Genomic DNA, 13,403 nt, shown 5'->3' with positions numbered 1-13,403 from the left:
AAGAGACAAGATTTATAATCATCTAGATAGGAATAATATGATCAGGGATAGTCAGCATGGCTTTGTGAAGGGTAGGTCATGCCTCACAACCTTATCGAGTTCTTTGAGAAGGTGACTGAACAGGTAGACGAGGGTAGAGCAGTTGATGTGGTGTATATGGATTTCAGCAAAGCGTTTGATAAGGTTCCCCACGGTAGGCTATTGCAGAAAATACGGAGGCTGGGGATTGAGGGTGATTTAGAGATGTGGATCAGAAATTGGCTAGCTGAAAGAAGACAGAGGGTGGTGGTTGATGGGAAATGTTCAGAATGGAGTTCAGTTACAAGTGGAGTACCACAAGGATCTGTTCTGGGGCCGTTGCTGTTTGTCATTTTTATCAATGACCTAGAGGAAGGCGCAGAAGGGTGGGTGAGTAAATTTGCAGACGATACTAAAGTCGGTGGTGTTGTCGATAGTGTGGAAGGATGTAGCAGGTTACAGAGGGATATAGATAAGCTGCAGAGCTGGGCTGAGAGGTGGCAAATGGAGTTTAATGTAGAGAAGTGTGAGGTGATTTGGCTAATGGTAAAGTTCTTGGAAGTGTGGATGAGCAGAGAGATCTAGGTGTCCATGTACATAGATCCCTGAAAGTTGCCACCCAGGTTGATAGGGTTGTGAAGAAGGCCTATGGAGTGTTGGCCTTTATTGGTAGAGGGATTGAGTTCCGGAGTCAGGAGGTCATGTTGCAGCTGTACAGAACTCTGGTACAGCCGCATTTGGAGTATTGCGTACAGTTCTGGTCACCGCATTATAGGAAGGACGTGGAGGCTTTGGAGCGGGTGCAGAGGTGATTTATCAGGATGTTGCCTGGTATGGAGGGAAAATCTTATGAGGAAAGGCTGATGGACTTGAGGTTGTTTTCGTTGGCGAGAAGAAGGTTAAGAGGAGACTTAATAGAGGCATACAAAATGATCAGGGGGTTAGATAGGATGGACAGTGAGAGCCTTCTCCCGCGGATGGAAATGGCTGGCATGAGGGGACATAGCTTTAAACTGAGGGGTAATAGATATAGGACAGAGGTCAGAGGTAGGTTCTTTACACAAAGAGTAGTGAGGCCGTGGAATGCCCTACCTGCTACAGTAGTGAACTCGCCAACATTGAGGGCATTTAAAAGTTTATTGGATAAACATATGGATGATAATGGCATAGTGTAGGTTAGATGGCTTTTGTTTCGGTGCAACATCGTGGGCCGAAGGGCCTGTACTGCGCTGTATCGTTCTATGTTCTATGTTCTAAACTAAGTTGTGGCCCAATGTAGCAACATATTTACTCACGGTTAATAGTGAAGTGTGATAAATATCTTCACAGTGGGGCTGACCACAGTAGCAGCTTAACTTAATGAAATCATAGCCAGTTTCACATGCAAGTTATTTCCATTAGCTTATCTTACTGCTGACTTGGGTCTTATTTATACACTCATCACCTTAAGAGATACCTTCTGTATTAATCCTGAACTAAGTATTGAGACATAAATGTTTTCCCTGCATATTGTATACATTTCTCTCTGTCATTTTATTTTGAAAGAATAGTACATTGTTCTAATTATCATTGAGGGTTGGTACAACTCTAAGAAAGAAAGACTTGCACTTATATAGTTTCTTTCACAACCACAGAATGCACACAACTACTGTAGTATTTCTGAGGGATGGTCACTGTTGTAATGTGGAAATTGCATTAGTAGTCAGTTTATATCCAGCAAATCCCTGCAAACAGCTATGTGAGAATGAGAGATAAACATTTTTTTTTTGATATTGTGTGTTTTGAAGGATAAATATAGGCCGAGACACCAGGAATAACTTCCCTGTTCTTCTTTGAAATAGTGTCACAGGATCTTTTACATGCACCAAAGGGGAAAGATGGGATTTTGCTTTAATCTCTCTCCCAAAAGACGATGGGCGGGATTCTCTGTCCCGCCGCTCCCGTTTTCTATTGCAGCATGCCCCTGTGGGCGGCGGGATTCTCCGTCCCGGCAGCCGGCCAATGTGGTTTCCCATTGTGGGCACCCCCACGCTGCCGGGAACTCCGCGGGTGTGAGTGAAATGAAATGAAATGAAAATCGCTTATTGTCACAAGTAAGCTTCAAATGAAGTTACTGTGAAAAGCCCCTAGTCGCCACATTCCGGCACCTGTTCGGGGAGGCTGGTACGGGAATTGAACCGTGCTGCTGGCCTGCCTTGGTCTGCTTTCAAAGCCAGCGATTTAGCCCTGTGCTAGAGTGCGCTGCCTGGCGGAGCGGAGGATCCCTCCGACAGAGAATCCAGCCCTAAATGTGTGATGGTGCAGTTATCCGCCAAGCACTAAACTGGTCTGACAGATCTGCTCAAACCCTGACAGTAAAAATTTAACCCCACCATCTTCTGGCACAAAGTCAAGGGCCAGAATCCTCCAGCCTTTGGGATTGTCTGGTCACGTCGGCACTGCACCCCCACCTTTGGGTTTCCAATGGGAAACCCCATTGACAAGTGGCAGGAAGAGCGAATCCCGCCACCAGTGAATAGCGCTCCGCCAAGAAACATGCGGCTGGGGGACCGGACAATCCCACCCAAGGGTTCTACCAACTGAACACCAGCTGACAATCTCATTACTACCAAGGCCTCACTGATCAATTCAATTACGTATTTTGAAGCATCCAGAAAATGTAGAAGAATATTAAAGTCTTGGAGATAACTTGCAAGAATTTTTAGGAGCAGAGAATAATCAAATAGCGATATTTTTAATTCCTGGGTTTTAATATATTACAGATGTCATGATAATATTTGTCTACTTTTACCTTTTGGTCCCTGCTAGATTTCTGGGTCTGATTTGTTTGTTTTTATAAATTTAGGGTACCCAATTCATTTTTTCCAATTAAGGGGCAATTTAGCGTGGCCAGTCCACCTAACCTGCACATCTTTGGGTTGTGGGGGTGAAACCCACGCAGACACAGGGAGAATATGCAAACTCCACACGAACAGTGACCCAGAGCCGGGATCGAACCTGGGACCTCGGCGTCGTGAGGCAGCAATGCTAACCACTGCGCCACCGTGCTGCCATTTGATTTGTTTGTTGCTGAGGGTTTTTAAAGATGGAAGTAAACATAAGCGAGGGATAAATAAATAGCCTTTGAAAATGTTTCTTTAGCAGTCATTTTGCAAATCTTTCATATCTGACATAAAATAATTGACCCCCCCCCCCCCCACTCGTTTCTGTTCGAGAGGTTTGCTTCACAGATTGCAATCTTCAAGACATCGTGACACCACATTTATTCCTCTACCATTCTGCTTTCCTACACAAGTATGAGACTACAGTCTTGATGATAAACACTCACAGCCTTGTTGCCATTTACATCTTTTGCCTTAATTTAGTTTTAATATTTCCACGTGCCATGGGTTCCAGTTAGCTCCATTGATTAGTGTGTGTTATTCAGAATCATTCCCATTCCTGTTTGAGGTAGGATTGAGACCTGTCGCCTCTCCATGCCCCTGAGAGTGGGACGCAGGAAACATGGCCTGCCGGTCCTAACCCGCCATTCATTACTGTCATGGCCGATCTTGTGCTTTGACTCCATTTTCCCACCTGCTCCCCCTATCCCTTAACTCGCCAAATATCTGTCCATCCCAGCCTTAAATGGATTCAGCAATGGAGCATTCAGACCCCTCTGGGGGGTAGAGAATTCCAAAAATTCACACAACCCTTTTGAGTGACGTAATCTCTCACCACCTCGTGATTTCTCCTCATCTTAGCACTTCGATGATCGGCCCACCTATCCTGAGAGGGAGCCTCTGTGTTTTAGATTCCCCGAATCTAAGAAACAGAAACCGTCTCTTAGCGATAAGGTAGGCAAATAGAGTTGCAGTCAAGGATCGGCCATGGTTTTAGTGGGAGGCGGAGCAGGTTCGAAAGGCTGTGTGACCAACTCCTCCTATGTCCTGTGTCTTACGTTCCGCGGAATTTAACATTTAATGGAATTGAAGATCGCACCCGACTCAGAATGGACATGAATTCTTCCCCCCCCGTTGCTTTACCTTTTCTGGTCTGACTTTCTCTGATCATGAAGGCTCCTGATCGGTTGCTGGGCAGCAGAAGCAGTTCCTCCGCTTTCTCTCTGCTGATGCCTTCGAACAGCCACCTGTGGGTGGGAGGGGGAGGTAGGTGCGGGCAGGGGAGGGGGAGGAAGAAAGAACAACGAAAGTGAGGTGGCGCAAAGGGGAGACGGTCAGTTTAATTCAGCCCTCACCAACTCTGAAATTTCCTGGTACTCGTACGCGATGGTGATGCTGCATGACACCATAAGCATGATGTATTAGCACCCACTAGGAAATGTCCTGGTACGCCCAATCACCTCAGCATGAGGAGGGACCGAGCATGTCGGTGGTAACATAGAAAGACTGGCATTCATATAGTGCCTTTCATGATGTCTCAAAGTGCTTTAGAGTGAACTAAACTCTCATGAAGCTTAGTCACCCTGGCGAAGAATAGCACCAGCTGATTTGTGCAGTGTGGTAATGACCAGATTATCTGTTTTTGGTGTTGTTGGTTGCAAGCTAACTGCTGGCCAGGACGCCAGGGAGAACTCCCTTGCTCTGCAGTCCCATAAACGTGTGTACGTCCACAATGGGAGGGTCGACAGGGCTTCAGCTTTACTTCTTATTCGGGCAGCACGGTGATGCAGTGGTTAGCACTGCTGCCTCACGGCGCCGAGGACCCGGGTTCGATCCCGGCCCCGGGTCACTGTCCGTGTGGAGTTTGCACATTCTCCCCGTGTCTGCGTGGGTCTCACCCCCACAACCCAGAAAGATGAGCAGGGTGGGTGGATTGGCCACTTTAAAATTGTCCCTTCATTGGAAAACGTTTTCTTATCCAAAAAGCCAGCGTGCCCAACCCTGCAGCGCTCGCTCAGCCTAACACAGGGTGTCAGCCAACATTGCAGGCTCACTCCCGTGCCTTGGATCACGGACACAACCCCTTATCAGCTCTGGAGATGAGAGAAGTCCCATTGAGCCAAGACTGACATTTTGAAAGTAAAAGTTTGAGGAAACAAAGAGGAGGCTGAACACTGGATGCTACGGTGGAAAATGGAATGAGACCTCTAAAGGGCACGACTTTCTTTCCAACACAACCACCAATGGAAAGTAGAAACGGAAGACGGAAACTTACGTCCAGGAACTGCTTATTGCCACAGCAGAAGTACAAATATAATTGCAGCCTAGGATATATGAAAGGTGAGGAATTGTCTTTACCTGTGATACACCTTTGCCACATAGTTGCAAGGGATATGACATTCTTTGCCAGTTGTCATGGACATTACTTTCCACCAATCGCCTTCCCTACAATTTAACATAAAGGAGAATCATTCAAAGGAACCACACTCACGTTTTAATGAAGCCTGTTTTTTTTTTGGAAGCGGCAGTTCAAAACTTTTTTCAGCTACAGATTTCCCCAGTGTCAGCACTGCTCATTTTCCACAGCCAACAGTGGAAACCGCTGTAAGCAATTTACTGAAATCGTACACTGCATAGATTTAATAAAAATGCTCAAGGCCGCACGTCCTCTAGCCAGAAGCTGCATTTTGATAAATTCAAAATACTAAAAGTGGTCTGGTTATGTAAATATAATAATGATCTTTATTAGTGTCACAAGTAGGCTTACATTAACACCGCAATGAAGTTACTGTGAAAAGCCCCCAGTCACCACACTCTGTCGCCTGTTCGGGCACACAGAGGGAGAATTCAGAATGTCCAATTCACCTAACAAGCACGTCTTTCAGGACTTGTGGGAGGAAACCGGAGCATCCGGAGGAAGCCCACGCAGACACGGAGAGAATGCGTGACTCCGCACAGACAGTGACCCAAGCTGGGACCCTGGCGCTGTGAAGCAACGGTGCTAACCACTGTGTTACTGTGCAGCCCAATTCCAGTCGGAATTGCTTGTCTGGTTGTGAAATTTCAACCAGTGTTCGTATTTCACCCCACCCATTTTTATTGTAAATAATGAGTGCATTCATCATTCCGTGATGATCCTCGCCCGACCCATCGGGATGACCCAATTGATCTCCCCTGGGGCCCGAGCTCCTCTGCTGTGGGGCGGAGGCCTAACCGGTGGGACTCGCTGAATCGGACAGATATCAACCGGACAGGATTGGGTCCGACATCTTCGGATGGTCCCGGCTGGGACTGGATGTGCTGCCTGCCGCATTGCGGCCGTGGTTTACTGTGACAGAATAAACCTGTGTGCTTAAGCCTTCTCAGGACTCCTGTCAATATTACAATTGGCTGGGTGCTTTAACTGCACAAGCACACAGCCAGAGTGAGTACTTGTTGAAATAGAATTTGAGAATGTCATTCTAGTAATGACCGGACAGGGAAGATTTAGTACTTTGAACCAATGTTTGCAATTCCATGACTCTCAGAGAACAAAGTAACTTTACCTCTTAAGTGGCACACAGTATTAAAGTTGCGATTACACAAAGTGACATTACGGTGATGAACACTGTTTCATAACCATGAAATCTTTCTGTTCCCCGAGTAAACCCCTAAATTAATGGTATCGCTCAAAATAGCCAACAGTGGAATATTGAGGCCTTGTTGCCAACTCTGATTGGGGGCATTCCTGGAGGTGTTGTCACATGACCTTCCACCCCCAAGTGCCCCATCCCTAGGCTCCTGCCACCGGTCGCTGTATACACCCATCATTGTAGCACACCGACCTCCCCAGGCCAATGGTAAAGCAAACAGATTATTATCACCCCGACTGGATTATTCTCAACTGTTAATCAAATAGCCTTTCCCTTCCATCATGAATGTTTCTATAACCGATTAAGGAAAGTGGTTATTGGAAATGGCGGGGGGGGGGGGGGGGGGTGTATGCACAGAAATACCCCCAAGGTATTTCCCCAGGATAGTTCAAGACAATCTTTGATGGCGATAAGTATAATTGCTGCTAATAACCCATGCACCGTTCCTCAATCCGATGAGGTCCAGGAAGGTCAGATTGCCAAGATTCCTAGATAGATTAATTACTGTAGCCACTGCCGAAGACAGGAACGAGAAAGGGGGGTGCCTTTGATGTTTACATCACAGTTTTTATTGGTGACCAGCCCTTGTAGGTTTCATGATTTGCTCTGGTAGGATGGCATGTGGCGCAGTGGATAGCACTGGGACTGCGGCGTTGAGGACCCGGGTTCGAATCCCGGCCCTGGGTCACTTTCTGTGTGGAGTTTGCACATTCTTCCCATGTCCGCGTGGGTTTCAACCCCACAACACAAAGATGTGCAGGTTAGGTGGATTGGCCACGCTAAAATTGCTCCTTAATTGGAAAAAAAAATAATTGGGTACTTTAAATTTATTTTTAAAACATTTTTTAAAAATGATTATCTCTGGTTGGAGGCCTGTCTGGGCACACCTTTGGGATTTTACACGGCACCGGAAAACTGGTCAACGGCTATGTTCTAAAGCTGAACCCAATGTTAAAAGCAGGTCGTCGTAGCTTCACATGTAGTGACACTTACTCGCTAATAACACTCAGCTTCTCGCCCACGCGAATAACTGGCTCAGAATCAGACGACGACGGATAATTATACAGTGCCACCACCATCATAACTTTGCTGATATCTAGAAAAAGAAAACATATTTTTGAAAACATTAGAAACCTTAACAAAGTCAGGATTTTCTAAAGGTGTTAACCACTGGAAGCAGGCCATCCATCCCACGGTGCCAATATCAGATCTTAGAATGAGTTATTCAATTTGTCCAGCGTAACCTTGCAATTTTTTTTTTCTTCAAGTTTTAATCTGTTTCTCTTTTGAAATTTTCCTGCTGCCTCTCCCGTGGTGCATTCCAGACCACAGTAACCTTGTGTAAAAAAAATTAACTCTCTTCATCTCTCCCTCAGGATTTTTTTTTTTTTGCCAAGCGCCTTAACCCTGTGATCTATGGTTATCGGCCTGCCTGCCTGCCAGTGGAAACAGTTTCTCCCTATCGACTGTTTCAAAAACCCCTTCACAATTTTAAACACCTCCATTAAATATCTCCATAACCTTCTCGCTCTCAGGGCAGCAATCCCAACTTGTCCGCCAGTAAATCTAGATGTGCTCTCTCCAGGGCCTTGACATCCGTTCCACAGTATGGTGCAGAGAATTGGATGCAAGGCTCCGACTGAGGCCTAACCAATGACTCATAAACGTTGACATTTTGGTTCGTGAAGCCTCTATTCGTAAAGCCATGTGCTTTTCTTTCAGAAAATATTTTATTGAGGCATTTATAATTTTAACAAGTCATATGCTTTTTTTAACAGCTTCATCAACTTGGCAAGTTTATACATGGCTCACTAGTGTGTTCTAACCATCCACCTTAAGAAACGGCCATTTTGCATGACAAATGAACAAAAGGAAGGGACTAGGCGCGCACAGCTCACGCTACCTTTACTAGGCGGGAACGCTTGCTCGTTCACTGGAGCGCGATGGAAAATTTCAAGAACTAGTGGCCACTCACTGTTGTTTCAAAAAAAGAGATTCGCGTCAGCTTTTTCCATTGGCTTGTTAATATCTGATAGTTGAGGTTAAGAGTGTTTTAGGGCTCCTGGCCCAGGTCTCATATCTGGCTAAGAGGTGATTGATAACCGTATCAGCAATGTTTCAGATCTGAGCAACAGAGCGCGAGCTGAAATGTGGAGCTGGAAAATCCAATAGCAATGCCCTTGTTGTTGGCAGCTCACAGTCATGCCATTAATCCGAGTCAGAGCCGTACTTCTCCATTCTACCCTGCCTGCAGACCACCGTGCCAACAAATAGTACACCTCACCTGTCGCAAGCTGGTTGACTGGATCTGATGGAATCACGGTCATGGTTTGACGGCGAGACTTGCTTGGTCGGCTGCCCATAACTTTCAGACCCGGTGAACTGTTTTTCAATGTGTTGGACAGGAGAGGCTGTGAGAACGAAGGAAAAGCAGATGAGAGCTTGTGGTTCAGTGAGAAAGATCCATGTGGAATGTGCATGCGTGAGCCCGGTCAGGAAGTGCACACAGGGTGAGCCCTGATGTTGACCCCGCCCCCTCTCGCATATCCATCTCCCAACAGTATTCCAGAACTGTGACCAGGGTCTGATATTCCCCACCTTTGACATTCACCCATCAAAGAAAAGTACAGCACAGGACCAGACCCTTCGGCCCTCCAGTCCTGTGCCGACCATGCTGCCGTAACTAAAAAAAAAAGCCTTTTGCCCTTACTCGGTTGCTCAGTTACCCCACCATCAGCATCCTGGGGGTTATCATTGACTAGAAACTTAAGCGGATAGCTGAACATTCTGATATATTTTATGGTGGGACAACCAGGAGAAGGCCGCTGGTCTTTGGGCTGTTTTCCCTGATGTAGTCGGCGATATTTGTTTGCAGAGTTTAGCAATCCTTCAGGGTGCACCAAGAATGCGGCTTATTTCTATATATCACACTAGCTCATTCACACAGTTACACACTCACCCAAACATCTGGCCCGTAGGCGTTACCATGTCAAGTATGAGAGCAATGCAACTCGAAGCATTCCAAACAAGTGAAAGAATGGCAGTAAGTCACCGTGATATCTGATTGACAAAGTCCCCATTCTCAAAGTGGTACTGTTTTCCCTTGGTGTCAGTGGCTAGCCACTCATTCGTTTGAAAGCCTCAAAGTGTTGTCCTGTTGTAAGTTACTATTTAGCTTGAGAGAACACGCAGGGATCTTTCTCAGAAGTCTCTGGAAAGGATCCAAGACAAATATTCGGTGAAATATTGATTTTAACATCTTGCCATTAACTCATTTGCCTGTTTTATACAAACCTCATTCCTACTGCCGACCAGCTCCATGAGTCTAAGCTGTCGCTTTTTCTCCTTCATCTTTCTGCTAGTGGAATTAAATTCACTCGCAAACTCATTCACCTAATTCCGTTGATATCTTTGATTCTGAAACTGACTGACTGTTCAATTAAAAACAAATTAAGGTGCCCAATTATTTTTTTTTTCCAATTAAGGGGCAATTTAACGTGGCCAGTCCACCTACCCTGCACATCTTTGGGTTGTGGGGGTGAGACCCACACAGACACATGGGGAGTTTAATTTGCTAACGCAGAGGAAACATTTAGCTACATTTGCAGCCTATAAACACGCTCTGGGCAGGATTTACCAGCCAACCCGACGTGTGTTTATCGGCAGCGGGGACCCCATGCCAGCGGGATTTTCTGGTCAACGGGACTTTCCATTGACTGCGCCCTTCGTCGCCAGGAACCCCGTGCGCCGTCGGTGGGACAGCCTGTAAAATCCGCCACAAATTTATGAAGTTAAATTTGTATACATACCTATCTACAGATTCTAGGGGGACAGTAGCATAATGGTAACATTACAGGACTAGTAATCCAGAAGACCAGACACTGCTTTGGAGACATCTCGGCAGCCAGGGGAATTTAAATACAATACCATTAAATTAATAAATCCGGAACAAATTGCTATTCTCATTAAATTATTACAGATAAGGTTTACTAGATTAATACCTGGAATGGGCGGATAGTCTTTTGAGGAAAGGTTAGACAGTCACCCGCTGGAGTTTAGTAGAGTAAGAGACGACTTGATTGAAACACAAGATCCTGAGGGGTACTGACAGGGTGGTTGTGAAGAACATGTTTCCTCTTGTGGGAGAATCTAAAACTAGTAGATACTGTTTAAAAGTAAGCAGTCGCCCGTTGAAGGTAGAGGTGAGGAAAAGCTTTTTCTCTCAGAGGTCTGTGAGACTTTGTAATTCTCTTCCTCAAAAGGTGGCCAGGGCAGTGTCTTTGAATATCTTTAGACCATAGAACAGTACAGCACAGAACAGGCCCTTCAGCCCTCAATGTTGTGCCGAGCTTTGTCCGAAACCAAGATCAAGCTATCCCACTCCCTGTCATTCTGGTGTGCTCCATGTGCCTATCCAATAACCGCTTGAAAGTTCCTAAATGGTCCGACTCCACTATCATACCAGGCAGTCCATTCCACACCCTAACCACTCTCTACAACCTACCTCGGACATCCCTACTATATCTCCCACCCTGAATCTTATAGTTGTACCCCCTTGTAACAGCTACATCCACCGGAGGAAATAGTCTCTGAACGTCCACTCTATCTAACCCCCTCATCATCTTATAAACCTCTATTACGTCGTCTCATCCTCCTCCGCTGCAGAGCTAGATAGATTCATGGTAATCAAGTGGGGTAAAGGTTATGGGGGAGGTGGTTATGTGAAGTTGAAGTTAAAATCAGATGCGACATGATCTTATTGAATGATGGAGCAGATTCCGAGTGGCTTGCTGGCCTCCTGCTGCACCTAATTCGTACGTTTGTAAAAAATGATCATGAAATTCACGATTGGTAATAAAAATCCACCTGGTTCATTAATGCCCTTCGGCGGACGAAGTGTGCTGCCCTTACCTGGTCTGGCCTATACCTAACTCCAGAGCCACAGCAATGCTGTTGACTCTTCTCTGCCTTCTGAAATGGGCTAGCAAGCCAATCCGTTGTATCAAACCGCTGCAGAAACTGTGGGTGCCTGCACCACATGGACTTCAAACAGTTCAAGAAGGGGGCTCGTCACCATCTTCTCAAGTGCAATTGGGGAGGGCAATTGATGCTGGATTTGCCAGCAGTTCTCAAATCCCACAGACCCATTAAAAATAAATTTCAAATATTTTGGGCGGGATTCTCCGCCGGTGGGATTCTCCGTTACGCCGGCAGCCCGGGGGTTTCCCGACGGAGTGGGGCTGCCGACCGGCCGGCGTAACGGAGAATCCCGCCGGCGGTTCGATGCTGAAAAGTGGCGGGGCCGGGTAGAGAATCCAGCCCTTTGAGTCTTTCACACTTCAGATGTGGCCTTCAAAGCACCAATAGCAATGGGAATAAGAAAGGCATTCATTTTAAGGCTAGTTCATTGTGACATGGAGCCAGGAGGTTTTCCTTATTAACTGCACCTCCAATGGACTTTAAAGTGTCCTTCTTAAAGAAATTAGATTTTGTGGCCTCAAAGAAAATGGTCGCTTTAAAACACAATGGCAGTAGCAGAGTAATAGATTGCACCCACTTCTTGTGGTGAAGCAGCCTGTCCACTTACTTACCCCTGAGGAGTGCCAAAGGAGATTTACCAATGCACAAATCTACCCTTCTGCAATTTTGTTCTAGCTTGTGCCAATACACAGTATCATGCACAGCGATGCATCAGCTATCCTTGGAAACTGGGCTGCATTGGCCCACACCAAACACTGGGGTCACGTGTTTGACTAGTGTGTGTGTGGTTTTCCATTTCTTGCACTTTACATCTTTTCTTCGTCTCAACTATGCAGAAACTTCTTGTAACAGTGTGGCAGCTCATCCTACCAGCTGACAGATTTAGAAATCCATGACCATTACGGGGAGGCGGTGGCATAGTGGTATTGTCACTGGACTAGCAATCCAGAAACCCAGGATAATGATCTGGGGACCTGGGTTCAAATCCCACCACGGCAGATGATGGAATTTAAACTCTATAAAATATCTGGAATTAAAAGTCCAGTGCTGACCATGAAACCATTGTTGATTGTCGTAAAAACCCATCTGGTTCATTAATGCACTTTAGGGAAGGAAATCTGCCGTCTTTACCTAGTCTGGCCTCCATGTAACTCCAGACCTACAGCAATGTGGTGACTTTTAACTGCCCCCTCAAGGGTAATTAGTGATGGGCAATAAATGCTGGCAAGCCAGCAATGCCCATGTCCCATGAATGAATAAAAAAAATTAGCTTTCTTAAAATTACATCGGAATCATTAAGTAAATGTGAAGCAACAATGCAAATCTTAGTAAGTGCAAGTGCAAAGTAAGAGGTTGCTTGTATGCTGCTTTCTGTAGGTATGGTTACTTTGCAATTCCAGTTCTTTTGTCCTTAAATTATTTTGAAAATTACGTGTACTGTTTTGTTAGATCTGCCTCAGTCATATGCAGTTCAGGACAATGCAGGGAGAACTGCATTGTCAGAGGTTCCATCCTTCAGATGAGGGCTCTCTCACCCAGACATAAAAGATTCTGAGGGCTCAAAATAGGAGGGGTGTTGTCCCAAGTCTCTTGCTCAATATTCGCCCCTCAACCAACATCAATATAAAATAGTTTATCGGATTATTATCGCATGGTGTTTGTGCGATCGTGCTGTGCACAAATTGGCTGCCCTCTTCCCCACCTTGCAACCACGATTATACTTCAAGAAAAAGATTGGTTTCCTGGCCTTTGCGTCCCTGGTAGCCCGGCGGAGGATCTTGCTATTATGGAAGGACGCGAAGCCCCCCAGTGTGGAAGCCTGGATAAATGACATGGCAGGGTTCATTAAGCTGGAGAGGATAAAGTTTGCCTTGAGAGGGTCTGTGCAGGG

General features: G+C 45.9%; 1 protein-coding gene across 1 annotated transcript in view; it reads right to left on the bottom strand.

The window, feature by feature from the left end:
• The window catches only part of LOC140428569 (src-like-adapter 2), a 32,184-nt gene that overhangs the window by 13,151 nt on the left and 5,630 nt on the right, over positions 1-13,403 (bottom strand). The window contains exons 2-5 of the mRNA XM_072515192.1: positions 8,817-8,943; positions 7,526-7,628; positions 5,259-5,345; positions 4,044-4,147 (exon numbers count right to left, since the gene is read on the bottom strand). Coding sequence (XP_072371293.1) covers positions 4,044-4,147; positions 5,259-5,345; positions 7,526-7,628; positions 8,817-8,895 — 373 coding nt within the window. The 5' untranslated portion in view covers positions 8,896-8,943. The remainder of the gene's footprint in view (positions 1-4,043; positions 4,148-5,258; positions 5,346-7,525; positions 7,629-8,816; positions 8,944-13,403) is intronic.

Source organism: Scyliorhinus torazame, chromosome 8 (assembly GCF_047496885.1).
Source record: "Scyliorhinus torazame isolate Kashiwa2021f chromosome 8, sScyTor2.1, whole genome shotgun sequence".
Lineage (NCBI taxonomy): Eukaryota > Metazoa > Chordata > Chondrichthyes > Carcharhiniformes > Scyliorhinidae > Scyliorhinus > Scyliorhinus torazame.
The sequence above is the reverse complement of the archived record's forward strand: the minus strand, read 5'-3'. Positions and strand labels throughout refer to the sequence as shown.